The sequence below is a fragment of the Vigna radiata genome, chromosome 10 (assembly GCF_000741045.1).
Source record: "Vigna radiata var. radiata cultivar VC1973A chromosome 10, Vradiata_ver6, whole genome shotgun sequence".
Classification (NCBI taxonomy): Eukaryota; Viridiplantae; Streptophyta; class Magnoliopsida; order Fabales; family Fabaceae; genus Vigna; species Vigna radiata.
Genome location: NC_028360.1, coordinates 19,042,255 through 19,067,406, shown reverse-complemented (window position 1 = coordinate 19,067,406; position 25,152 = coordinate 19,042,255). Strand labels below are relative to the sequence as shown.

At 30.3% G+C, this 25,152-nt stretch overlaps 4 protein-coding genes across 9 annotated transcripts; all 4 read right to left on the bottom strand.

Moving 5' to 3' along the window:
* Nucleotides 1-1,349: 1,349 nt before the first annotated feature.
* LOC106775485 lies at nucleotides 1,350-2,780 on the bottom strand. Its single transcript, XM_014662611.2, has one exon. The coding sequence runs from the start codon at nucleotides 2,481-2,483 to the stop codon at nucleotides 1,668-1,670; it is 816 nt and encodes a 271-aa protein (XP_014518097.1). The 5' UTR covers nucleotides 2,484-2,780; the 3' UTR covers nucleotides 1,350-1,667.
* A 3,651-nt stretch (nucleotides 2,781-6,431) lies between these two features.
* On the bottom strand, nucleotides 6,432-9,795 carry LOC106775169 (heterogeneous nuclear ribonucleoprotein U-like protein 1). 3 transcript variants are annotated; one of them, XM_014662240.2, is made up of 9 exons: nucleotides 9,604-9,795; nucleotides 8,561-9,318; nucleotides 8,287-8,475; nucleotides 8,100-8,208; nucleotides 7,952-8,010; nucleotides 7,704-7,866; nucleotides 7,535-7,608; nucleotides 6,895-7,432; nucleotides 6,432-6,814 (listed from the first exon to the last, which is right to left on the bottom strand). In XM_014662240.2, the coding sequence occupies exons 1-9, from the start codon at nucleotides 9,773-9,775 to the stop codon at nucleotides 6,705-6,707; spliced, it is 2,172 nt and encodes a 723-aa protein (XP_014517726.2). In that variant the 5' UTR covers nucleotides 9,776-9,795; the 3' UTR covers nucleotides 6,432-6,704. The 3 variants fall into 3 exon arrangements, with proteins under 3 accessions (XP_014517726.2, XP_014517727.2, XP_014517728.1); XM_014662241.2 differs by having other exon boundaries at nucleotides 7,544-7,608; XM_014662242.2 differs by having other exon boundaries at nucleotides 8,561-9,271.
* A 4,304-nt stretch (nucleotides 9,796-14,099) lies between these two features.
* LOC106775397 (F-box protein At1g61340) lies at nucleotides 14,100-15,527 on the bottom strand. 4 transcript variants are annotated; one of them, XM_022787223.1, is made up of 4 exons: nucleotides 15,311-15,527; nucleotides 14,902-15,158; nucleotides 14,715-14,789; nucleotides 14,100-14,625 (listed from the first exon to the last, which is right to left on the bottom strand). In XM_022787223.1, the coding sequence occupies exons 2-4, from the start codon at nucleotides 15,079-15,081 to the stop codon at nucleotides 14,425-14,427; spliced, it is 456 nt and encodes a 151-aa protein (XP_022642944.1). In that variant the 5' UTR covers nucleotides 15,082-15,158; nucleotides 15,311-15,527; the 3' UTR covers nucleotides 14,100-14,424. The 4 variants fall into 4 exon arrangements, with proteins under 4 accessions (XP_022642944.1, XP_022642943.1, XP_014518007.1 ...); XM_022787222.1 differs by having other exon boundaries at nucleotides 15,315-15,527; XM_014662521.2 differs by having other exon boundaries at nucleotides 14,902-15,132; nucleotides 15,311-15,526.
* Nucleotides 15,528-20,351: 4,824 nt separating this feature from the next.
* LOC106775448 (putative FBD-associated F-box protein At1g61330) lies at nucleotides 20,352-22,952 on the bottom strand. The gene is made up of 3 exons (XM_014662573.2): nucleotides 21,655-22,952; nucleotides 21,306-21,470; nucleotides 20,352-20,942 (listed from the first exon to the last, which is right to left on the bottom strand). The coding sequence occupies exons 1-3, from the start codon at nucleotides 22,570-22,572 to the stop codon at nucleotides 20,577-20,579; spliced, it is 1,449 nt and encodes a 482-aa protein (XP_014518059.1). The 5' UTR covers nucleotides 22,573-22,952; the 3' UTR covers nucleotides 20,352-20,576.
* Between the last annotated feature and the right edge of the window lie 2,200 nt (nucleotides 22,953-25,152).

Sequence of the window (25,152 nt, the reverse complement as noted above, 5' to 3'; positions counted from 1 at the left end):
GAGCGGCCCTTAAGTCAACTAATGTGAAACGGACAAAACAAAACATAAAGTATCGAAGAAAAACATTTTAAAACCTTTTCCAAACAAATCTTAACATTTGAAATCTCTATAATAAAACAGTTACTAATTCCTATAAATGTAGAAAATATTATTTTCAGTATTTACTTTTAGAAACGTTAACTTTTCAAGTGTAATTGTTAAAATGTATCACAGTAAACCTCTGTCATTAATTCTAATAGAAAAAAAAAAACATCAGATATAATCTGTGACGACGTTTTATCATCTACTGTGTCTAAAAGGGACTATACCCTCATTGTCATCCCATAAAAAGTGAACAATTATATATTACTGAATTTAAATAGATTAAAACATGTTTAGAAAAAATTAAAACTCCAAATTCGTGCGAGTTTTAATTTGTCGGTAATATTTACTGGATTTATTTTTATTTTTTTTTTAAAAAGCAAATGGTTAGAAAAATTGATTAAAATAGGAAAGGACGTGCAGGTAAATTATTACATGTGCCATGTCGTGTGGTGTTGCTTTGCGCTCTTTGTTTAGACATTCTCTATAAAGTTTAAGGCTGAATTTTCATTACCACTTTTGAATAAAATAAAATAAAAATGTAATACCCGTCACACAATTTTGTTTATATATTAAAAACATAAAATTTAAATACATATTGTTTTTAAGAAATGAGAGTGAAACTAATAATATTAATTGTCAAATTTATTTAATAAAAAAATATTATTTTTGTGAGGGTGGCATTTGCATAGAAAAGATTGTAAATTTGCTTGGAATTTGACGTCTCCCAACTTTTAACAGCCACAGCATGTGCGCTATAAAATTCCCACGCACATGGCTGTATTTTTAAAATAGGAATCATCTTCTTTATACGTAAAATGAATCTTTACATCTTTACTAGTATGAAGACCTCTTTATTTTGTTGCAACTACGAGAGAAATTAATTTAGCAATTTTGAAGTTGTATTTTTATTTATATTAATAATAATAATGTCCATATAGTATTGTTATGTATTGATGTATGAAACAATAATGTTAGTGATAGTTGGTCACGTCACTCTCCCTCCGTTCGAAGGGCACTTGGAGTGGGGTTGTGTGTTGAAGTAGGTGTAGCCTTTCACGCTATTGCAAATGCTACGTTGTAGGAGTGCTTCTAAAGTCCATTTTGGGGGTGCAAACTGCAACAACCTATTATTATTGATTAAATCATCCTTCTCTTATCACAATTATCAAATTTATTTCTATGCTACTAGGTTTTCAAACTTTTCAAAATCACATTATGATTCCAACAAATTTTAAACCTTTCCAATCCACAACTATAATTCAATTTCAAAAACCTTGACTATTGAGGAAATCTCACCGTATACATTAATTAATGGAGAGACTAATGGAGGGAAGGGGAAGGGGTCTTAGACCTTTAATGACATTTGAATATTTGGGATTAGTGATTAATTCATTGCACTTTAAAGCTTTTGGCACCAACGAGAGTACAATGATCACGTCCAAAACAGGCAAACTATATACCGTAACATCACATTCAAATCCAAAGTACTTCCAAATCTTCTAATTTTTTCCCTTTCATTTATCCCCAAAACAAATCCCATAATAATCCACCTTGTTAATTAATCTTTACCATTCATCATTACACTAGTTGCAACAAATCTCACCGGAAAACGGGTCATCTTCGCCGGAAAATTCCCTGCGCCTCGTCGGAGAAATATCAATCTCGATCAAATTCTCCTCCTCGAACTGAAACCCCACCTCCCTCTTCTTGCAACCGTCCAGAGCTATTTCGATTAGCCCTTCTCTGTCTTCCTCGTCCCACCGGAAGCACGTGTTATCGGTCCCCGGAAACCCGCTTTCCGACGAGCTGTCGGAGTCAGTTTCCGGGTAGTACCGTGATAACGACGGGTACCTGAAAATTCCCTCGCCATGATTCCCATTCTGATCCTGCTCTGTTTCTTCACCTTCGTATATAACCTCCAACGGCGCTTTCACGTTCCATTCCATGAAAGACTCGTCAAGACGCGAACTTGACCGCAAACCCGCTTGTGAACTGAGCTGTATTTGAGACTCGCTGGTTACCCACCTGTAAACATAGTCGAGGGAATCGGCTTCCACCGGTTCAATGGGGTTTCCCTGTCTCTCATCTCTGTTTCCCCTGTTTTCTTCGGTGGCGATGGGTTCGCGTTCAACCGGGACTTTGTTCTCTTCATTTTGAGACCTCTGAATTGCACCGAGACGGAGAAGGAGGAGCAATAGAAGCCCTGAGAGGATGAGAACTGGCGAAAGAACTATCTTCCAGAAGAGATGAGGCAAATAAAGGAGAATCAAGAAACAGAAAGTGAGAATGCATGAAAACAGAGGTTGTGAAGAGTGAACAGAGAGAAAGGAAAGTGTTTCGGTGCATAAGAAGTTGACAATGAACTTGATTTGTAGAAGAAATTTACTTTGATCCTCCATTGGCCACAATTATTGTTGCTAATTACTTGGCATAAGATAACTAACAAACTATGATTCGAAGAGAAGAGGTGGTGATAAGAACAGCAAAGCCATGAGGGAAGTGAGAAAAAGTGAGAAACAGATTGGTGAAAGGGAGCACTGTAGAGGAGGGCTTAGACAGGGTGTAGTGTGGGGTTTATAAGGCCTTTTTTGCGTGAGAAGAAGGCATGGAATAATAGAAAGAAAGGGGAGTGTGGTCCTTCTTGTGCAAAAACCAAGACGATCTTTTATGCATACACGAAAATACTACAAATCCAACCTAAAAAGTTGTTATGCTTTTACACTTCTCAAACTCATCACCATTTTAATCAATCACTGTATTAAGCTCCGTACTGGTTTTAGGTTTTTATTCATGGAATCTATTCCCTTTTTTCATTTCAATTACCAATCCAAGACCTTGGTTTCAGCTCCAAATGGCGGTAACTATTTCATTGTTTTTCGTTATTACTTTACATAAATGTTAAACTTTACCCACAACCACATGCCCTGCCGCCTAAACACTCCATTTTGGGTAAACTGCTTCATTCAAACAATAACTGTATAAAGTAATTTGGGTATATGCAAGGATTTAATGATAAAAATGGAAGTTTAACAGTTTAAACCTACAAAAGAAGTTAAATATATCGACTTAGTATAATTAAGGATTTAATTTGAGTTAAAAAAACAACACACATAGTTTTTGCCTTACATTTATTTTTATGATGAAAGGTCCAATGTCCATTAGTTCAACAAGTTTAGTTTTAATTGAATCATTAATTTTCTGATAACATCACCTGAGTAGGAAATAAAAATTCATTCTATAGTTTTTTGTTAAAACAATTTTTATGTCTCTTTTTATTTTTTTAAATGAAAATTCAAATGAAATATGATATTTTGATAATAATTCACACAACAATATGAAAATTATTGTGCCTTTATTCCTCTTTGTTACATTTTTTTATTGTATCATATATTTGTGCTTTCCTTACAGCCAATCTCATGCAAAACACAAATATATGATTGTGATTTTGTTGGTAGAAGATTTATTTGAAGCAATCTGTTTGGACCCTTTCATCACAGTTAGGCGGAGCAACCACAAATAATTGTTGCAGTGGAACTGAAGTTGAGGTTTTTGAAGACACAGAATGAAACATTATTAGGTAGAGTAAATAGTAGTGGCTTTTGTGGTTAGACAGACGCTATCTTTTTTCAAATGGTAACTTGCTTTACCATCATTCACATTTTCCAAAAACCTTTTTTTTTTTTTAACTCTTTTGGACCTCAGCTTCAATCTTAAATGTTGTTGACTTTACATCAAATGATTTCGGAAAATGTCTTTTAATTATGGAGGAGGAGTTTCAAGGAAGAGATATAATACTATGGAGATATGAGTATAACTATATAAAAAATTAATACCGTGAATTAACAAGTCTTTTATTTTTATATAATACTTTACTTTTTTTTTTTTATTTCTATTCAACATAAAATTTAGACTCATACTTACTTTACAAATCAAAATAAACAACCATATTATCATCCCTATTTATATATAGAGAGATAAAGCTCTCTCCAAATACGAGTACGAGATTACATGTTCAATTCAATCATTCATCAAGATTGAATTGATGACTGTTGACTTTGGCTGGTTCAACCCACCGGTAAGTCCTTGCAATGCCATGATTGTGTTTATGCATATATTTGGTGCAATGAGATATGCTAACATTTCATGCATTAGGTATACAAGTTGAACAAGACATTAAATAAGGGGACCATTTGCTAAAATCTTCTTAATACTAAATTCAATGCATGTTTGATGTCACATTTAATGCAAATCAGAAAGAAACATATATGCATGTTATATTAACAAGTGAGTAGCATCCATGCGAAGATGATAGAGCAAACAAAGCTGACATTAGTTCTCGTTCATCAAACATCATAAATAGTTACTAAAAGGAGGCATACACAGTTCCACCTACAACTCCCGAGGTGCTAAATCATTACCAAGTTAAGAGCTCCATTATTCTCCCACACTAATAACATTTTTGTCTCTTCAATAGCTCTACTTGTTCCCCAACATTCCCTGCATTAAAAGCCCCACTATTATACCCTGCATCAAGGCCAGTTACAACCCACCCTAGTATTCCTTCCTCTTGTCCAAACTCATTTCTCAAGTTGCTCAGTTTTCCCCTTCATTCCATGACTTGTCAGTTTCCATCATTAAGCATCAGTACTGTTCTATTCATCATTCTTTTTGGCAACTCACTGCGCACATATAATACATGCAATAACTATAGAAGGTGTTGGTAATATGAACATCTAAAGTTTAGGTATCTGCCTTCCCTTTTGGACTTTGAAGTGGCCCACTTATGGATTGCTATGTCCAGACATGGATTTTACACCCTTCTGTCATTAAGGATCTCAGTAAATACATATTGTTCTTTTTGACAACTCTGAATACGACCACTGTACCTTTTCAATGAATGTATTGAAACATGTTTCAAACCATTTCCCATGTGTACAGTTGACTGCAAGTGAAGGTTGTGATTTCTGTCATTTGGTTAAACTACCTTCTACTTGAATTCAAGTAAGACTTCTGCTCCTATTCACTTTGTCATATGAATGATTGGGCTATTTCATCTGTTCACGGCAATTAATGCTGGCATATATACCTCTGTAAAGCTTAGTTTGATTCAACATAAGTCTGTTGGGACTGATAATGGTGGAGAGTGTGGGAATAAAGTGTAAGTTAGAAGCTTTATATTATATAAGAATGAGTGATTAACATATAAGAAAAAAAAGTCTCATAAGAATTATCTTATCACCATTATACTTATTGAGCTGAGATGTGAATTATTTAAGATAAGACTAGTGAATTTTTGGAGAAGAAAATATCAATATAGCATACCTCTCGCGGATAGTCAACCTTATCAGGCTAAAGAGTCTGTGAAAATCAATCGATTGAACTAAAATAATTTAACTGCATAACTATTTTACTTAAAAGTTACATTATAGTTATATTTAAACCGTAATTTAGTTGATTTTAATAAAAAAAATTCATCTCAGAATCTATAAATAGTAATTGAAATAGTAATTGAAGATAAAGAAATAGATTATACATTTATTAGTCTTATAATCTGAATTAAATTGATTTTGACATTAAAAAACTTTTGAGATATCTTTTCCTCAATGTTTGACGAAATGAATTTGGATTTAAAAACGACCATATAAAGACTCGATTCCGTATCCAAAACAGTTAATAAACTTATTTGTGACCAAGAGATGATCTTCAATTCAACTTTAAGAATTTGTGAATCTTTTTCCTTGTATATTATTCATCTCAACCCATATATGATTTCTGGCTCACATTGAATTCCAAACATTCAGAACTATTAATACAAAGTTTTCCGCTCAAAACATTTCGCACCAAACCTGATCAGCGACTTGCAAGAATGCTCTGGGAGAAACCTTAACTATATTTACTTGATGCCAACGATAAACTTGCATTCCTTATTTAGTTCTTTAAGTTCCTTTTGACGGTACATTTTCGGATCAGTCCCTTACCAGAACGTGCTGCCATATAACCGTTCAACATATTGAAACTTTTCACCATAACGGGAGAAACAACGTAGTATTAAAAAAGAATAAGAATTTACAGCATATCATTAAATGCTCTGGAGATCTTCATTTCTTGACTAACAAGAATATACATCCAATTCCATGCAGAATACTAACAAACATACATAATTATACATAATTTTGCAGAAAAATGATGATATAAGAGATTCATCTCTAAATTTAGAAGACGACAATATATTCTTCCTTAATTTGATAGTATCTTATGCACTAGCAAACTTCGTGGATACTCTTATCCTCTCTCACTAAACACATTTTCTTACTTTAGTATAGTTAAATTGCTTAATATAAGAAAACTAAAACACCAAACCTCTGCACTGGTTTCATTTGGTAATTAATGTACGAATGAACATAAGATTAATAATAAAAAAGTACATATTTTAATTTCTTTCCCTATGCAATGAACCTCACTTTATTACTTTCAGTGTACATATATAAATAAATAAATACTAAATATCCAACATGAATACCCACATGTATATTTGTAGTCAATGAGCTACGATCCCCTTCGAAACACATTGATATACCTAGCCTCGCATGAGTCAGATGAATACACACAAAACACAACAGTTAGAAGTATCTTGGATGATGAGGGGCATATCTCCCTGAATGAGGCATGTTGTTGGGTGAACTTCCATATGGAGGTCTTGGAGTTGATGTCCCGTACGGGGAAAGTGAATCTGAAAAGTAATAGTAACAAATAAAGAATGTATTGATCAAAATATATGTCAAGAAGAAAAGGGAAGAAGAGAGTAAGTACCGAATGTGGTTGGGGAGCGAGTATGCAGGTCAGGCCGGAAACCTCTCAGGGAATGGCTGTATGCCTCTGTAGGATAAGGTTCGTCATGAGTTCTATAATCGAATGACACTGCCCTTGCACTGGCTATTGGAGAGGATTCATTCAGCCCACTCCTGTAGGCATCAGGATAAGGTTCACCACGAGTTCTATAATCGAAAGACATTGCTCTTGCTCTTGCTGTTGGAGAGGGTCCATTCATGCCACTCCTGTAGGCATCGGGAAAAGCATCATGAAAAACCATATTGTTCCCTACAATGTCTGGCCTGTAGGGGCCACCCACAACAGAGTTGTTGAAATTCCGGATATCATCCCTCGAAATGGCACTGTAAGTTTGATTATAACCGGTAACATCTCTTGGGAAACAACTTGATTCACTATTGGAATAAGGTTCACAAGGAGAAGGTGCTCTGACAACACGAGGAATTTGACTTCCAGGATATACTCCAGACAATGAACTTATACTCCTCTGAAGTTCAGTCACATGACCATTTGCATTAACCTATGAACAGTTATTCCACCCAGGCATCAGGATTGTTGCCACAAAAATAGAATAAACAAGATGGATAAGGTTGAAATAAGATAGAAATATCTAGAATGAAACCTGACTAACTTTAGGAATCCCATGGCTGTTTGGAGTCATAATAGAATAAGAGCCTGACTGATGAAGACCACTGCCTAAACCAAATTTGCATCATCATGAATATCATCAAAACGTGTTTAATTACACACAGATGCTGCAAGTAAACAAATAACTGCGTGTAGATAAAAACCTGTCAAACTTCTTTTATTTTGTAAAGGGGATCCAGCAAAAGACTCATTACAACCTCCAACGGGTAATGTTGATCTGTTATTGTTAGATACACATGCTAGATTCTGTTTCATCTGATCCAAATATTTCTGAGACTCTCTTTGGTTTAGTTCCACAAAAATAACCTTAAGGTACAAATAAAGATTTAGGTAGCGTGAGGTAGACTTGTAGTACAGTCACGAAGATGTAGACTAGTAGGTTACTACATACCTGATCAAAAACTTCATCTGAATCAGGCATATCCTTGCTTTCAGGCAGAACATAATTAGCTGCCACAACCGTAAAAGAAATAAATAGGCCATAAGATGAACTTAAAACTAGCAGATAACAGTTGAAAGAAAAACAAAACTAAAAATACCTATCATTTTATTCAGAGCATCAAGTGGTACTTCTTTCCCCATTTCTGTAAATCTTTTATCAGACCTTATCTTGAGTTCTTCTGGCTTTGGGAATACAACAACAGCAATCTGGAATGGACAAAAAATTATATTACAAAATGCATAGAATATTATATTCCAAGCTTCAACAATCAGATAAATAGCCACCTTTTTATAATCAGCAAATGGTTTAAGCTTACGCTTACGTGCACTCTTATACACATTTGTCTGATCAATTATGTAATTGTGAGGTATATTAGCTGCCCTGGATAGCAGTATATTGAATATTCCAGTAGCCCTATCCATCAAAAGATCAAATCTTTCACCATAGTTGTTTCTCCGCAATAGTCCAGGTACCTGCATGACATTGAATTCAGAAAAAAAAAAAAAAAACACAAATAGAAAACAATAATCACAAAATTGGGTCAAGCAAAGTCTCAACCTTCATCTGATCAAGAATTAAGTTTGTGCCAAGTAACACATAACGCTTTTCTGGATGATCTCTCACCCATTTTTCTCCCCATGTAGTCTTGCCTGAAGCTGGTAATCCCACCATCATTATCATTTCACAATCCTTTGGATCAGAAAAGGAAGGTCCCATAACTATGTTTGCATCCTCCACAGCTGAAGCCCAAGGTTTAAACCCTTCTTCAGGAACAAGTCCATCTCCAACACTGAACTGCATTTGGACTTCAACATTTTTCAACAACACATGCGGAAAAAAAGCTGATTTCCACTGGAAACTCCCTGGAGGAGAATCCATCACTCCAAGGTTAGCCACATCAAATTGAGCCGCAACACCCAACCATTTACCATTCTTGGAGAAACCTATAGAAGCCAGCGGTTTGCTTTCAAAGTCAACACAACAAATTATTGTATCCCCAGCACCAAACCTATCTCCAAAATTTACAAATCTTCCAGAATTTGAAAGCTTGCCAGTACCACCATATCCAAAGCTGTGTCTAAACTCTCCAAGTTTCCCAACTGTATCGTCGCCTCTAGAAATCCCAATACGACAAATATGTTGTTGCTCAGGGACAGTGTCATTCATATGAACCAGCTGTTCAGACACAACTTTACAGCCAAAACAATATTTACCTCTGATTATTCCCACGTTAGCCCGGGCACCAGACCAACAATAAGCAAACCCATCCTGATGAAGTCCATATCCAACAAGTCCATTGTGATCAATATTGAAATCTAACAATAAATAAAAATATTAGCTGAGACATCACATGCCAAGGTAATATATATAGGAGATAGACAGAGAAAACAATCAATTTTGGGACAATTTCGCATGTGTATTAACTAACTACTCAAGAAAATACTTTATGTTAAATTCACAAAACCTCGAATCACTTCCCTTACGAAACCAATAACTAACGAATATCTTTTAACATTAAATTTATTAGATAACTAGTTAGGTTTCATGATCAAATAATGAAATACAAGTATTAAGATTGACAGGGAAACGATAGTTAATACCTAAGTCACAGTCGGCAGGATTGAGAATGACACGCAGAGTAGAAGCAGATACATCAGATTCAGGTGCAGATTCCCTCACTTTCTTCGAGAACAAATGAGCATTATCCTCCTCTGCAAAACGTCGTTTCGTCGTAGACATTGTCGAGGATAACAGAGAACTTCTCCGCTTCATACCTCACTTTTTATTTCTGGCTTTATAGTGTTTGGTTTTATATTTCTACTTACTAATCGAAACGCATTTATATTAAATCTTTATCACTTCTAAATTTTTAGAATTTAAGTGTAAGAAATATGAAAATACTTAATTATATTATACTTAATTACCAAGAGCGAACAAAATTAACCTAAATTTACTTCACTGTTAATTAATTATATTATATTAAATAAAAAAATTTAATTATTTACAATAAAAATTAGACTGTAACATTATATAGTTTAGCTTCTAACGGTTTTGTTTTATCTCAATATTTGGTATGATTCGATTTATCTCAATTTTTTAATTTTGTTAATTATGGAATAATTTATATTTTTGTGTAAAAACACATATTTTTTATCTATTTGATTAAATTTTCATTTTTAGTAAAGTTTTTAAATAATAATTCAATTTAGTTTAGTTTGTAGTTTGTTTCTGAACTAATTTTCAATTCATATCCGACAAATTATTTTTTGATTTGATATCATTTTTAACAATATAAAACAGTTCAATTAATTTGATCCACTTCTACTTAAAAGATTCTATTTACAATTGAGAACTACTAAAACGTTTTTGATAAATTTTGTACTTTTTTTTTATGATAGTTTCTTTGGCGTGAAACTCCACTCTGATGTCGTTTTTTAGTTGAACTTTGACATTGATAGATTTATCAATGTCTTTGAAAATGCTTTGATCTATGACTATGTGATTGTTGCCTTCATTGTCCAAGTACTTATTTCTTTCTCCCCTAGGAGATTCTTGATTAACATAGAATAAGCGTTGCTCCTAATTATGTTCTTGAGCAAAGTTTTCTACTTGATACTTATTTTTATTATCATAATACATCTTCATGTGACTAAATTTCTTACAGTACTAATATTATAGATTTCCATGATGCCAACAATCTTTTTCCAAGTAACTTGTGTATAGTATGACTGCCTAGTCAACATGAGACCGAACGGTCCACACGGTCAAGAATGTAACAAAAGTGACTGTGATGATCATCCCAAACCGAACAATTATAACCTACAGATCGAGCTGTCACCCTTAAAAACGATTAGACTTGATGATGATTAACTTCGACAAAACATGATTAGTAACAATTAGGCCGTTAGTGATTGCATTTATTATGCATTAACTACTGAAATTGTTAAACCTTTATTGACTTTAGCATCAAGAGTACCTTATGTAGGTAACCTCTCAGTTTGGCTGAATGGAATTAAAGAACGATCAATAGCAAAGATAGACATTGTACATCCAAGACTTAGTGAACAAATAACCTCGACCTATAACCGAAACAACTTGTCTTTTTACATATGCCACATGGAGGATTTTTTTTTACTAGTTACAAAAAAACTTCTATTATTCTCTTTATATTCTTTATTCTTTATTTTAAGACCGTAATTTTAGTTTTGATTGAAAGACATTTTCAACCAAGTCTTCTTCATAATCTTTCAATCTTTGTTTATTAACTTCAATAAAACTCATTAGTTGTGTTACTTACAATACAGTTAAATCTTTTCTTTGTTCAATCGTGCTTGCAACTACTTTATATTTTTTTAGAATAGAAATTAAAATTTTCTCCACAATTTTTTAGTCAAGAATGTTTTTTCCATAGACATTCTCCATAAAGTTGAATGTGTCTTTTGTAATAGTGAATTTCTCTTATAAAATATCTCATAAATCTTGAAAGTCAAACAGTGTTTTTCTTTTGACACTTCAAAAATACTAATTTTCTCTTGTAAAAATATATACTAGAATTGATGATGTTTGATTAATAATAAACATGAGTTTGAAAAAATATTTTAAAAGTAATATAAAATGAAGTTATAATTTTTTGTTACAAATAGCTAAAATCAAACATAAATATATAATAATTTCATTCTAATAATAGTTGAAGTTAGTTTAAAAATAATGAAAGAAATAGTTAATAAAAATGTGAATTTTAGTAAAAACTTAAGTATAACATTTATATAAAAATTAAATTTGATCTTATTTTGAAATTTCATTGTAAAAAAATTAGAATTAAATTAAATAAAATTAACGAAAATTAAAATTAAATTGAATATAAACAATTTTTTAATTCAAAAATTTAAAATAAAAAACAAAAAATCATAAATTGATACCTAACGCATGATTTAATTGTTTAAATATAATTAAAAAATCAAATAAACAAAAATTAGACCACATTAAACTAAATAAAATCAAACTAATATTTAAACTTAAATAAAATATACAATAATCACCACATGTGTTTGCAGATAAGTTGTATTGACTAACTTCCCCCTTGGCATTTATAGTCTGGACTACTGCACCCATACAAATTCAAATATTCAAATATTCAAATATTCAAATATGTACAAAACAAAAAGCATCATCATTACAAATATTAAAAAAAAAATCTAAGCATTTAGATTTTTATGTGAATAACATTCTAACATCAGTGTATATTAGAAACTTAAATAAATAATACTAAAAATTTAGAACAAATCTGAAGTATCATGAAAACTCAAAGAAAAACAAATATCAAAGTGTTGAAGTGAATTTGGAGATATCAACCATCATTAATCATTAGTTCAGGACACTATATATCATTTCCCATGAATACACTACTTCTCATGGCTGCTAAATTAATATCCATATACCATTATTAGGCTTATTTCTTATTGCAAGAGTACATATAATTTATTCTTTCACCTTCTCATCATGTTAGATTAATAAAATTTAATTAATGCGAATGTCCCAACAACATTTATTTAATTAACACAATAAATTACATTGTTCCTAAGACAGAAGCAAGTAATTGATGATGAGAATTAGTGGATGTTAGGAGATGATTGGACCATGAGATTGTCTTCCCAAAATGTTTTATATTAAAAAAATATAAATTTGAAAATTTTCTTAAACTTGGATGTTAACCTCTGATAAAAGCTCATCAGAATAATGTAAGGCAGAGCTTAATTGCCTGTCTAAGGGCATTACAGGTTTGTGCAAGAAAGTCAGAGAAAGAATTATTGTAGAAGAAGTTTCAAGATTCAGAACATCACTCATAACAATAATATATTTATGAATATCTATTACACGTTTCTTTCTTTTTATCTCTTTTCTTATCATATTATACATTTTATAAATATATTACCTTTTTTGATATATATTAAGTGTGGGATCAACTTTTCTATTATACACGAATTATTTTTCTACTTTTATTTTGTGATGAAGATATAGTATATTTTTAAATATGTCTTATCTAAACACGTAATTTATTTTAAATATCTATTTTAGTAATTTGATATATTGCTTTTGTTCCTTATATTTCATATAAGCATTCATTCAAAATCTATAAGGTGAAATCTTTCTTCTAGTTTCATTATGTAGCGGACATTTGTTTCACATATTTTTTCTATTTTTGGAAATACCAGGATGAAAACATATATCTCATATGTCATGAAAAAATAGTCTCATAGGTTTAGACAGATTTATTTTCATAAAAAGAAAAGGTGAATACACATTCTCATGAAATGGAAGTTTTGGTCTACATTGACTAGTTACACACTACATTCTTCAACCTTTCTTTTTAATTTTCTTTTCAATTTATTAATTTATATGTATTTTATCTAAACTAATTAAAAACCAATAGAACTTGTATGAGAATAGCATATATACATCACATAAATTGGTGAATCTTAAAAAAAAACTCCATTAAAGAAAAACAAATCTACAGACAGGTATATAGAGAGAAAGGAAGTAACAAGAATATTCAATAAAAAAGAAAATTGAATCTTTCTCCATTTTATTAAAGAGATGACAAAGTCTGCAAAGAAAGGAGGTAAAAATTACCCTTTAGACAAAATCCTTAGAATCTTAATTTTTTTAATTGTCATATACAGCATGACAGATATTCAGGCAAATGAAAAGTTACAGGAAAAATTAATGAGACTCCCTTTTCTATTTGCTGTATAATAGATTTACACAAAGGCTACACACAGCCAAGTAAAAGATTACAATCAAAGTTTTTTTCCAAGTGAAAGATTACAGTTAAATTTAGTATGAATAAGTACTTAAGATCCTAAGAAGCACAACTTTCCTTATGATTTTCATTCCTTATTTTGAAAAAAAATAAATTATCCACAATTGGTGGCTTCCTCATTTGTTCATAATAGTAACTGACAAAGCAAAAGCAATTAATATCTCCTTTCTCAATCTCCATATATTCAGAGAAATGATCAGTGAATTATATAAACGTTTTGTGAATCTTTAAAAGAAACAACATTAAAACAAAATATTAACAAGATACAGAAAGAGGTAAAAAGGGAAAATTAAATTTTCCTCGTTTTATTAATACAGGACAAAGTGTGGGTAGTACCAGTAATATGTCATCAAATATATCACAATATGAGGGTCACAGATTGCCCTCCTACAAAATTCTAAGAATTTGAACCTTTTGTTTCTATTTGTCTGTCTATAGATGTACAGAAAGATGATCATAGGCGTATCTTCAATGAAAGTTTTGAAGAACAGCATGTGAGACTTCTCATCTACCAAAGTATAATCTATTCACTGTAATCTATCTATTCACAATCCTGACTTCTGATGATTATTATCTCTTTCGTCTTCCCTTGATTCACCATTCAAAATTCCTCTTTAAACAAGGCCGTTGTGATGTCAGCCAAATTTGCATTCCACCTTGACTTTGATTTTCTCAATGGCGCTTTTGGAGTTTCCATTTCCTTAAACACATCTGCATTATCCAAATCAGAAGGATGAAGAAAAGCAAAAGTTTTCTTCTTTGGGGTACTATACTCAAAATGAAAGTCCTTTGCTATCAGAGTCTGCAATAGACAAAAACCCAACAGTTACAAATTGGAATAATCAACCATCAATGATCAAACTGAGCAATTCCTACTTCTATAACACTTACTGCTTCTCTAATTGTTTTCGACACATGAAAAAGCTGCTTCAAATCTTCATGCTCCACGCTGCACAACACCTGGATCTGCAATTCAAATACCCTCCACGCTTTTAGTCATGAACACTCGTAAAAAAACAAAACCCAAGCTTCAAATTTGCAGAAACCCAGAAATAAAACTTCAAATCTCTATAATTACCAGAATATCCTGAGAAAGGGCTTCAAGGAGAGACATCTCAGATATGGAAAAGATTCCACGGCTGCATATTTTCTTCAATGGAGTGGTAACTTCAGGAGAAGCTTCCACGTTGTTGGAAACCACAACTCTCTTTCTTCCCAGTGTTAGAGTATTACTGTAATCCGCAAGCCCAATTGCCATATCTTCGAGAACAAACTAAACAACAAAAAGATGTCTCTTTTCTGCTGCAATCTGTAACACCCAACAACAAAAATTCCCTATTTAACAGCCATTAACGCGAACTCGTGAGTAACATTATTAGACTGTGAATACTATAGGAGAAACAATCAATTTTTTCCCTAAAGAGTCTCATGGGAATTGTCATTAAAAAGAGAAAAGAAAAATTTTAAAGCAGATATAGAAATCAAACCTACAGCGATTTGAGGGAAAAGTGCTAGATTGACTAGGGTTTCTATTTCTGATTTCAAAAGGAAATTGAAAATCACAAATGGAGAAAACTGCACAGTTGGTTGCTTGGTTCAACTTCAAGTCAAAATAATAGGCACATTTATATAAGTCCTAGAAATGCTTTTTAAACATTTAAAAAGAAAGGTTATCAATCAGAAATTTTAATTAAACCTAAAAATTTTAGAAAGGAGAAAATTAAGGCAATTTCAGTAGTCACTCCCAATCATCTAATTGGCGGTTAAAGAAAGATGATAAAACAAAAATAAATAACGGTTAGAAAGAACAGATGGCAATGCAGGATAGGCTGGTGATGATGTGGCAAATTGGTCGGTCAGAGTCGGTGGTAATGTCGGTGCCATCCTACAGAATTCAGTTCTTAGTGGTGTACTGCCATACAGAGGATGAAAGGCTTTAGCCAATAGTATATAGACACGTGTTGGAATCCAAGGTATTAGTGGTGAAATATCTAATGTGAAGACAATAAAATAAGGCATAAAAAAACAATTGAAAAATTCCTAAAAACAGCAACCAATTTGTACTTGTGTTGAAAATTTGAATGTGAGGTTTATTTGACGAGACAGTTCTAAGTTGGCCCATTTTGGCGGCTGGCGGCTTCTTGATGTTTTACCATTGTGTGATGACAATAAATTATGTTTTTGTTTTTTTAATTTAAATTTTCACTGGTAATGGTAAAGTGAGAATTAGTCAAAGACATCCACGAGGAATGAGTAGAAAGAAGCATGTGTATCTTATGGGTTAAGGATCCTATGCATAAAAAAACAAAAACAATTTTTCTTTAATGTCCTCAGATCCATATTGTTGGTAATATAGTAAAGAAAGTTATATTATTTTTTATTATTAGTGAACATATATGTATGTTTTTTTGTGATATAAAATAAAATATTATTATATTCTTTTATTAGAAATAACCAATTGAATTTAAAAAGAAGAACATAAAAAATAAAATAATAAAATGAAAAATATTGACACAGAATAAAATTGATAAAAAAAATTTATGTACATTAAAATAGTGGTATTATTATACAAATAAATTAGAAATATATTTACAAAATTTTAAAAATAACAAAAAAATAAAATATATTAATAAAGCATAAAAAAATATCATGCACTAAAATAACAGTTAAAGTATATATATTAATTGATATATTTCGGTTAAGAAATTGTAGATTTACATATTTTATTAAATACTTTTTATTTATTAAATTTTTTTATATAATTTAATATTAAATATAAATTATTAAAGTATATTACTTTAAAAATGAAAATAACATATATTTATAAAATTAAAATAAATAAATAAATAAAGTATAATAATTTTAGTTTCTTTTTTTTAAAAGAAAATACACAACTTGATAAAATTTATTGTGGAAGAAATATGTTTGAAAAAATATATTAAAAAGAAAAAAAATCTCAAAACAAAAAGAAATTTTAAAACATTTTAATGTCTTTTATAAGTATAAAATAATATTAAGAATTTAGTATTACCTTATACAAAATGGGGAAGTTTAGTATAAAAGGAAAATATTTAAAAAATATGGATTTGACCAGGAAAAAATAATATTTTGAACATAAAAGGAATTTTAAAAAATATTAATTTTTATCTTTTAAATTGTAAAAATAAATTTTAAGTATGATATAATTGCATATAAAACAAGTAATATGTTATTATGTTTACATTTAAAAGCAATAACTTCAAATTTGTACTCTTAAATTAGACAGGATAATTATTCAATCTATTGTAAATGGTAATAAAGTTACAGGACTTGATGGTTAAAAAAGGGCCAAGGAATTGTAACAGTTTTACCTATCCTGACACTCATTTATAAATTTTTATAAAATAAAACACTCAAAATGTAATGTTTTTAGTTTACTAAAGTAATTATTTTCACTAATATACATAATTAAAATTTTAAAAATTGTGAAAAAGCTTGTACGTGTTATAAAATCTGTTGTCAGTGTATTCATCTCATATATAATTAATATTATGAATCAAATTATTTTTATTCAAAATTCAATTTTTTAAAGGGAATCAGTGTATAGATATAAATGTATACATTTTGAGTTGTAAGAATACAGTAACATGAGTACAGATTATTTTATATCATTTAGTTTTTTGTAATTTGTAAAAAATAAAAAGAAAAAAAAAATTGTAGGGTTCTCTCCGCTGGTAAAACCTAACCTAAAAACATTGTATATTTTTAATAGAATTGTTAAAAGACTAACCTGTTACTAACATGAAACTCAAAATATATTATTATTATTATTATATATATTGTAAAATATTATAATAAAAACATGTAAATAAATAAAAATAAAATTTAAAATAAGAAATTATTAAAATTATATATTATAAGAAATATTGCATAATTATTGTTAACATCAAAAGTGGGTGTAATAATAGTGTTAAGAAGTTGTAAGGTTGATGATGAGAAATAAGACTGCTGCTAATAATAGTAACAAAGTAACAGTAGTAACAGAGACTACATATCATTTATATCAATTCTAAGTATTGCATTATGATGTGAACCACATTATTAATCTATAACTATTATGTTCATTAGTAGTGATAATAATCTCAAGAGTTAGTGATACTAAATTATTTTCTACATCATTCTACTTTCTACAATTATTTTGCCATTTTTTTTATCTTGATTTGCATAATCAACTTACAATAACAAAAATAGTCGTTTCATTATAATAAAAATTTCTGTTTTGTATTTTGTATTTTGGACCGGAGCCTTAATTGTGTTTGGGCTTATGAATGTAGAGACCATATTATATTCTTTTTATATAACCTATTTATATCAAATTCTTTAGAAATTATTTAAATCAGTAATTTATAATTAAAACTATTCTATTTTAACACTTTTCATCAATGTATTCATACATAAGCACTTCTACAAGAAAACTGTTTAGTGGAGATTATTTTTTTTTTCAATTTGTAAAGATTTTTACTTTTCACAAATCAATTTGTGATGGTTTTTCAAACTCCGGTAGTACAAGTTGTCATTTGCAGAAATTTTTTTATAATCCTTAATATCTAATTTATATTGTACAATTTCTTTTAGAAAAAATTTAACATTTTCTATCAATAACTATTATTTTGTATACATTTGAAACCTTTTTTATTCTTAACTATTTTAATGCAAATATTATTTCTCTTTTTTCATTTTTTAAGGATTAATACCTTGTTTAATCTGACAATTATAATGTAAAAATTTTAGCAAATATTTAGCTCATCATCATATATGTTTATATTTTTGTCAATAATATTTATTTGTAATAAAATTCAAATTCTATGACGGGAGATAGAAGACACAATAAATTTCTTTTCCCAACGTGTTGAAATATATATCATTAAAACATTATCTTCTCAATGTCATCATAATAACATAAAGGTATCTTTAACTGAAATTTAATTATAACTTCATCCATGATTATTCAAAATCCATATTACTCTAAATATAATTCTATCACAAAAAAGATGTCAGAAACTTTTTATATGTTACTATGATGAGATTATTCGTGTGTATCTAAAAGAGACTTGTATTCAATTGCATCAACATCATGTTAAAATTATAAAAGAAAACTATTAAAATAAAATAATAAATGATGTAAGTGTAAATTTAGATTAAAATTTTTAAAATATGTAAACTTACATTTCTCACAACTAAAAATAATAAACCTAACAAATTTGCTTTATGTTAGTGTTAAAATGAAAAAATTGCATAAAACTTAAACAAACCTACAAGAAATCATTCATTTACATAAAGTAAGTTGTTTGTTGTTTCTTTCTTAATAATGAGTGTTTTTTTAGTTGGGATTAGTGCAGAAATGACAGAGAAGATGTTTAAGTGAGAGAGAGGAAGGAGAAAGGGTTGAGAGGAATGAAGGAGGTGAATAAGGGTTTGAGTTTTTTTTTTTTTTTTTGTAGTTTTGAGAATGAAAATTATTAAAATAACGCAAGTGTTTCTGATTTTTTTCAATTGGGGCTAAAGTAGGGATGACAGAGAAAGGTTGGAATGAAAGAGATGAAAGAGAAAAGGTTGAGAGGAATGAGAGAGGTGGATAAGGGTTCGGAGGTTTCTTTTTTTATTTTTTTAATTTTGAGAATGAAAATTATTAAAATATCATTTACTTTAAAACTTAGAATCCATGACATATAAGAGTATCTTTGTCTACTGAAAATCGGTACACATTGTTAAAATGTACCAACTGAAAAACAGGCCAAATTAGCAAACCCCATATATATATATATATATATATATATTACATTTCAGAATAAGACATATTTTATTGAAATAAGACATAAAAAATGACGATAAAATCTTAACAAAAATAAAATAAAAAATTACAATATTAAAAATATCTCACACAACTAAAAATTTATTCCTTGAATATATATATATATATATATATATATATATATATATATATATATATATATATATATATATATATATATATATATAACTAGGTCAAATTTAATCACATCAAATTTAACTAGACTACTTACAAAATTCAGTTCAATTCTCATTCAACATTTTGTATGTATAGAATGACTTTCAATGTTGAATTAAACATAAATATTGTGAATATCGTGATATATCACATCTAAGCTCTTTCTATATTCACAGTATTATTTGAAATGGATTTCAAAGGAGTCTTTAAAACTTGAAATATATCATTTATTGAGTAATATTCGATTAATATATAAGACGGTATCAACATTTAGTCAGTGAAAAAAAAAAAAGGTGAAGTGAGGTGTTAAGTTTATAAGATATACAATATGATTAGAAAAAGGAGATAAAAAAAAAGTCAATTATGTGTTAAAAAAACATTTTTTATATGACTACTATCATATATATATATATATATATATATATATATATATATAAAGTTTTTTTTTTTAAAGTTAATTAACACTGAAGTAAATATGAATGAAGAGACGGATAATCTACACGTTTGATCGTTACTAAACAAACCCCTTATAGATTTTCATGGTTTTTAGCATCACATTGCACAATTTTATCACTTTGCCATCACAGCACAAGACAAGGATGCAAGGATAAGTAAATTTTACACCTTATAAACTAATAATGAAACTAGCCTGAATTTTTGTGATGACTCCTTTGCCTAATAATAACTTTGAAAATTGGAACTTACTCTAATTGATAAAGTAAAAGGTTTATTCTTATACCAAAACTCTAGTCGATTGGATGTATCCCCTCTCTTAAACGAGATGAACTTGGGCGACCACGGTCATCCACATACTCAAATGTAACTATTTTTGCTTCTGGTGATGCTTTCCACGAGTGAAGAAGTTTATCATATCTTCGTCCATACGGTGTCCATATATTAGCAAGACAATTCTTCTGTGAGACCAGAACCAAAGCATCCAAATTGGTTGCTTTTTGCAGAAGGATCTTCACTAGTTGAAGTTCAGCTGCTATGAACTTAAAACCTCTAAGCTTAATAAAATCCAGCCGAACAAAGTCCAGATCAAAATTTTCCATCTTAGACTTTTGATGCAGTTCCCAGTATGGACCGCAGTCAAAAGTGTAATCATCTATCTGTAATATAGTTTAAAGCCTTTAGAAAGAAAAACTGTAATTGAAAGTAATCAATATACTCAAAGAATTGTATAAAATCCATAAATGTACTTCTCATCACTCATATTCTATATGCATCAAAAGTTTAAAGTAATTTATTATCCATATGTATACACCCTTTAGTTATTGAAATTATACTAAAAATGAGTTGAATGCACAAATTTATTTGAAAAATTTCTGATGAAAAAGGAAGGCAGAATGAATACACCAGTTGAGAAAAGTATAATCTATTATTCCAAACCATCTAGATTATAAAATCTTATCAAAAGGCAATTAGTATCTGCTGTTAATTATTGTTTGAAGATTAATCAGTGTTATACTTACATCAATGAAAAGCTTCTCCAGGAGAGGGCAATGCTTCAAAAACGAGAGAATATCATATGGATTGCAAAAGAGTCCTCCCTCCATGACCAAATGAAGCTCCATCAGATTCAATAAACTGTAGCACGCCTCTCCAAAAACTCCACGACGAAACTTAGCAGTCAAAGCCTGAATTCCGATTAAAATAAAATTGTCAGCGTCAATCTATAAAAAAGACAAATTCTATATGCAGTTCCTTAACTCACTGTACCACTGAAGTAAAACTTTGATTTTAGTGAGAGCATATTACAAGCATCATCTAAGCATCCAAAAATGACAAAGATCTGACTAGAAACACATAGCATGTATATACCTCAGGAACTAGAGCAGAAGCTGATAGAATCTTCGCATTAGGGATGTCACTGACAATCTTTTCTAGCACAGAAGCCTGCAAATACCCTCTGCTCCCAGCAGGCGTAAAATTGAGGTGAACCTCACTCAGTTGTGTTGCCTGAATAAACCGGATTCTTGTTGGGACATGCCCACAATAGTGCACACACTCAATAATTGGGCAATCAACCACAAACACTTCCAAATTCTTACAGCCAGCAATTCTCAACTTTTTGAAAAATCTATGCTCTCTGGCATATATTTCCACACACAAAAGTCCAGTACAGTAAAGCAGATCAACAGTCTCAAGCAGCCTACAATGAGATATTAAAGCGTGAATCATTTCATCAGTGAGAGGGACAAACCGCAGAACCAGAGTTCTCAGATTTGCCATACTCAAGAGGTTCAGTGGTAACTCCAACTGGCAATGGACCAGTTTCAAGGAGTTCAATTTGAAAAGCTGGCTGAGAAAATCTGCGGTGAGAGTGTACCCAGGTTCGTAAAAAACTAACTCCAGTTCCTGAATTCTCTTCTCACGGCAAATCTCGAGCCACTTGTGGAGAAAGTTTTCAACCCCAACAGGGTTAATGTAGATTTGAAAAGAATCAATGTAAGGACCCCTGTGAGTCAGAAAGAGGTGATCCACCAACTCAACGATGGACTCTCGGCTGTAACGCTTCGTAAAATCTCTTCCGAACAAGAATTTCCGACTGATATGGGTGGGACTCCGAAACTTCGATGAGAGAATGCATAGCTGTTTTGCCTCTTTGATGGGCAAAAATGACAGAACTTGCTCCACAATTTCCAATGGAAGATGTTGGAAAATAGTAGGAGACAGCGTCTGAGGTTGTGAGACGATTCGGAGTCTCTTAGATCCGCAGTGTGTTCGGATTTTGACCATTGAAAAATGAAGAATTGAAAGTTTGGAAGAGAAAATGAGAGAGAATGGTTCTCAGGTTTCAAACAATGATCAACCCAGAACCTGATGAAAAAGTTTTGGGACATTGGAGATTTTTTTATAGATGAACAACTCGCATGAAATTAATGATGTTACCATAAACGTTATCGCTGCTGCAAACACCAAACTGTGCTGTTTTTTCTCACTATGCTGCTTTCTATCAAAGGTTTCGACAAAAGATGCATTCACTCTAACAGTGACATGGCATCTGGAAATCCCCTGTCCAGCCTCAAACGACAGATGCTCCACGTAGCGCCCATGTCGTTTTGCTTGTTATCATTTCTTGCATGCTCTCTAAACCACGCCTGGTTTTGAGGCTTTAAATTTTTACCAAGTACTACCTCTTCACCAAAAACAAATTCATATTAATTCATCATTATTACATACATTTTTCTTTTAATGTCTAATAAATACAATAATTAATTCTAATAATACTTTAATTTTATTAATTTGGCAGTTGTAAATTAATTGTATTAAATACTTTTCAGAAATAATTAATATATATATAAAAACACTGTATACGTTTTTTCTTGACATTTGTTTTTTAGTCATATAAGTTACACATTTTCATTGTATTGCAAATGATCTGTTTTAAAGTTTTGAGAAGTAACGTACTTCCATGTGAGAACTGCAATTCACATACCACCTGGACTTTGACCTTCTGTCATGTATAATTTTTTTTTTTATATATAAGAAATGTATTTGTCGTTAAATTCGAATTTTTAATCAATTTCAGTTCTAACAATATTTTTCAATGGTCAATTTTGTTGAGAAAAAAAAACGTTACAAATATTATAATGACATTATCTGTTTCTAGAAATTCCTGATGAAACGACTTTTTTTATTTTTTTTAAGAAAAAAAAACATGCTAATGAGGAAGGTGTCAATCAGTTTTATTTGAAAAATGAAATTAAAAAAAAACAGCTAAAAAGATTTTCTTAAAATCAAACCGACATTTAAAACAACCATAAAATTATATTTTCTTTCGGATAGTCATATTTAGACAACATTTTTTACAACATTCAAACATTTAATTACGTGTTAATCTGTGATTGGTCAAAAATTACTCCACAATCAATAATAATAATTATAAACATTATTATGGAGTAATTTTTGACCAATCACATATTGACACGTAATCAATGTTCAAATGTTGTCCAAAAAATATTGTTTAAATATCATTATCTTTCTCTTTTCTTCTATTTATCTACAACTACAAACAATTCAATAAAAGGACATGCAACTAATATTATTTTTTTTAAATCAATTTTTAATATTTAATTAAGAATTGAGATTTACAGAAAATAGAAAAGAAAAAGAGAGAATGATGAAAATCGCATACAACTATGAGCAACAATTTACGCATAAAAATGTGATAGAAAAACTTTTTCTATTTAGTGTAAAAACATCTAAAACTAAATGAAAGTTTTATCCAATACATTATAAGTTTTCTTAGATATAAGTTTAATCTTATAAAAAATCGTAACTTTGTTTCTTAAATTCTTTTTTATGTAATTTCATTTCGAGATGTAAGTTAATTTATTTTTTTCATTTTTATTTCTATACACTTAATATTCATATAGTTTAAAAGTCAGAATCAATAACCTGATAAAATTTGAGACCACAATAATAAACCATATACAAGGAAAGATTATGAGAAATTTTGAGACTCCAATAATATATCATATACAAGGAAAGATGATGTGATAAGAACAGTTTTAAAAACATTATTCACTTATCTTACGAAATTACTTAAAAACAAAATGAATAGATATTTTAATCTATTAACATATAGAAATGAAATAAGAAACTTTTATATGTTTGTAATAACAGTGAGAAAAATAAAAACCAAATTGAGAAGTATATTAAAATTAAATGTATGAGATTATATCTAATTTGTATATATTTTTCTCTAGTTTAATTCGGTTTGGTTTAGTTTAACATAATTTAATTTGTTCTGGTGCGATTCGGTTCATCTCGGTTCAACTTAGTTTGATATGGCTCTGTTCGGTTTGGCTAGGCTCGGCTTAGTTTAGCTAGATTCTGATTGATTAGGCTTGATTAGGCTCAGCTCAATCCAATTCGGTTTGTTTCAGTTCGGCTTCGTTTTTTTGGTTTGGTTCTGTTTGACTTGGTTTGTTTTGTTCTGTTTCGATTCAATTTGGCTTGGCTCGGTTCGATTCGATTTAGTCCGATTCATTTTAATTCGGCTGAGTTTGGCTCGATTTTGTTCGATTCAGCTCTCTTCAGCTTGGTTTAATTCGGTTTGTTTGCTCTGGTTATGTTAGGTAAGTTCAGTTCATTTGCTCCGGTTATGTTAGGTTCGTTCAGTTTGGTTCTATTTGGCTCCTTTCTGCTCGGTTTGGTTTGACTTAGTTTGACTCGATTCGTTATGGTTCAATTCAGTTTTGCTCGACTCGATTATATTCAATTCTTTTCTGTTCGATTCAATTTGATTTGGTTAGATTTAGTTCAGTCCAGTTCTATTTGACTCAGTTCGACTTGTTTTGATTTGGTTCGATT

What these genes read in the sequence shown, in the direction of transcription:
- LOC106775485 (XM_014662611.2), bottom strand. Translation starts at nt 2,483, where the DNA reads ATGGAGGATCAAAGTAAATTTCTTCTACAAATCAAGTTCATTGTCAAC.
- LOC106775169 (XM_014662240.2), bottom strand. Translation starts at nt 9,775, where the DNA reads ATGAAGCGGAGAAGTTCTCTGTTATCCTCGACAATGTCTACGACGAAA. An exon ending in TCCTGCCGACTGTGACTTAG is followed by an intron (nt 9,319 to 9,603) that starts GTATTAACTATC and finishes ATTTATTGTTAG; the next exon opens with ATTTCAATATTGATCACAAT. An exon ending in TCGCTCCCCAACCACATTCG is followed by an intron (nt 6,815 to 6,894) that starts GTACTTACTCTC and finishes ATTACTTTTCAG; the next exon opens with ATTCACTTTCCCCGTACGGG.
- LOC106775397 (XM_022787223.1), bottom strand. Translation starts at nt 15,081, where the DNA reads ATGGCAATTGGGCTTGCGGATTACAGTAATACTCTAACACTGGGAAGA. An exon ending in CCCTTTCTCAGGATATTCTG is followed by an intron (nt 14,790 to 14,901) that starts GTAATTATAGAG and finishes TTTGAATTGCAG; the next exon opens with ATCCAGGTGTTGTGCAGCGT. An exon ending in CGAAAACAATTAGAGAAGCA is followed by an intron (nt 14,626 to 14,714) that starts GTAAGTGTTATA and finishes TGTCTATTGCAG; the next exon opens with ACTCTGATAGCAAAGGACTT.
- LOC106775448 (XM_014662573.2), bottom strand. Translation starts at nt 22,572, where the DNA reads ATGGTCAAAATCCGAACACACTGCGGATCTAAGAGACTCCGAATCGTC. An exon ending in CTTCTGCTCTAGTTCCTGAG is followed by an intron (nt 21,471 to 21,654) that starts GTATATACATGC and finishes ATCGGAATTCAG; the next exon opens with GCTTTGACTGCTAAGTTTCG. An exon ending in TGGAGAAGCTTTTCATTGAT is followed by an intron (nt 20,943 to 21,305) that starts GTAAGTATAACA and finishes ACTATATTACAG; the next exon opens with ATAGATGATTACACTTTTGA.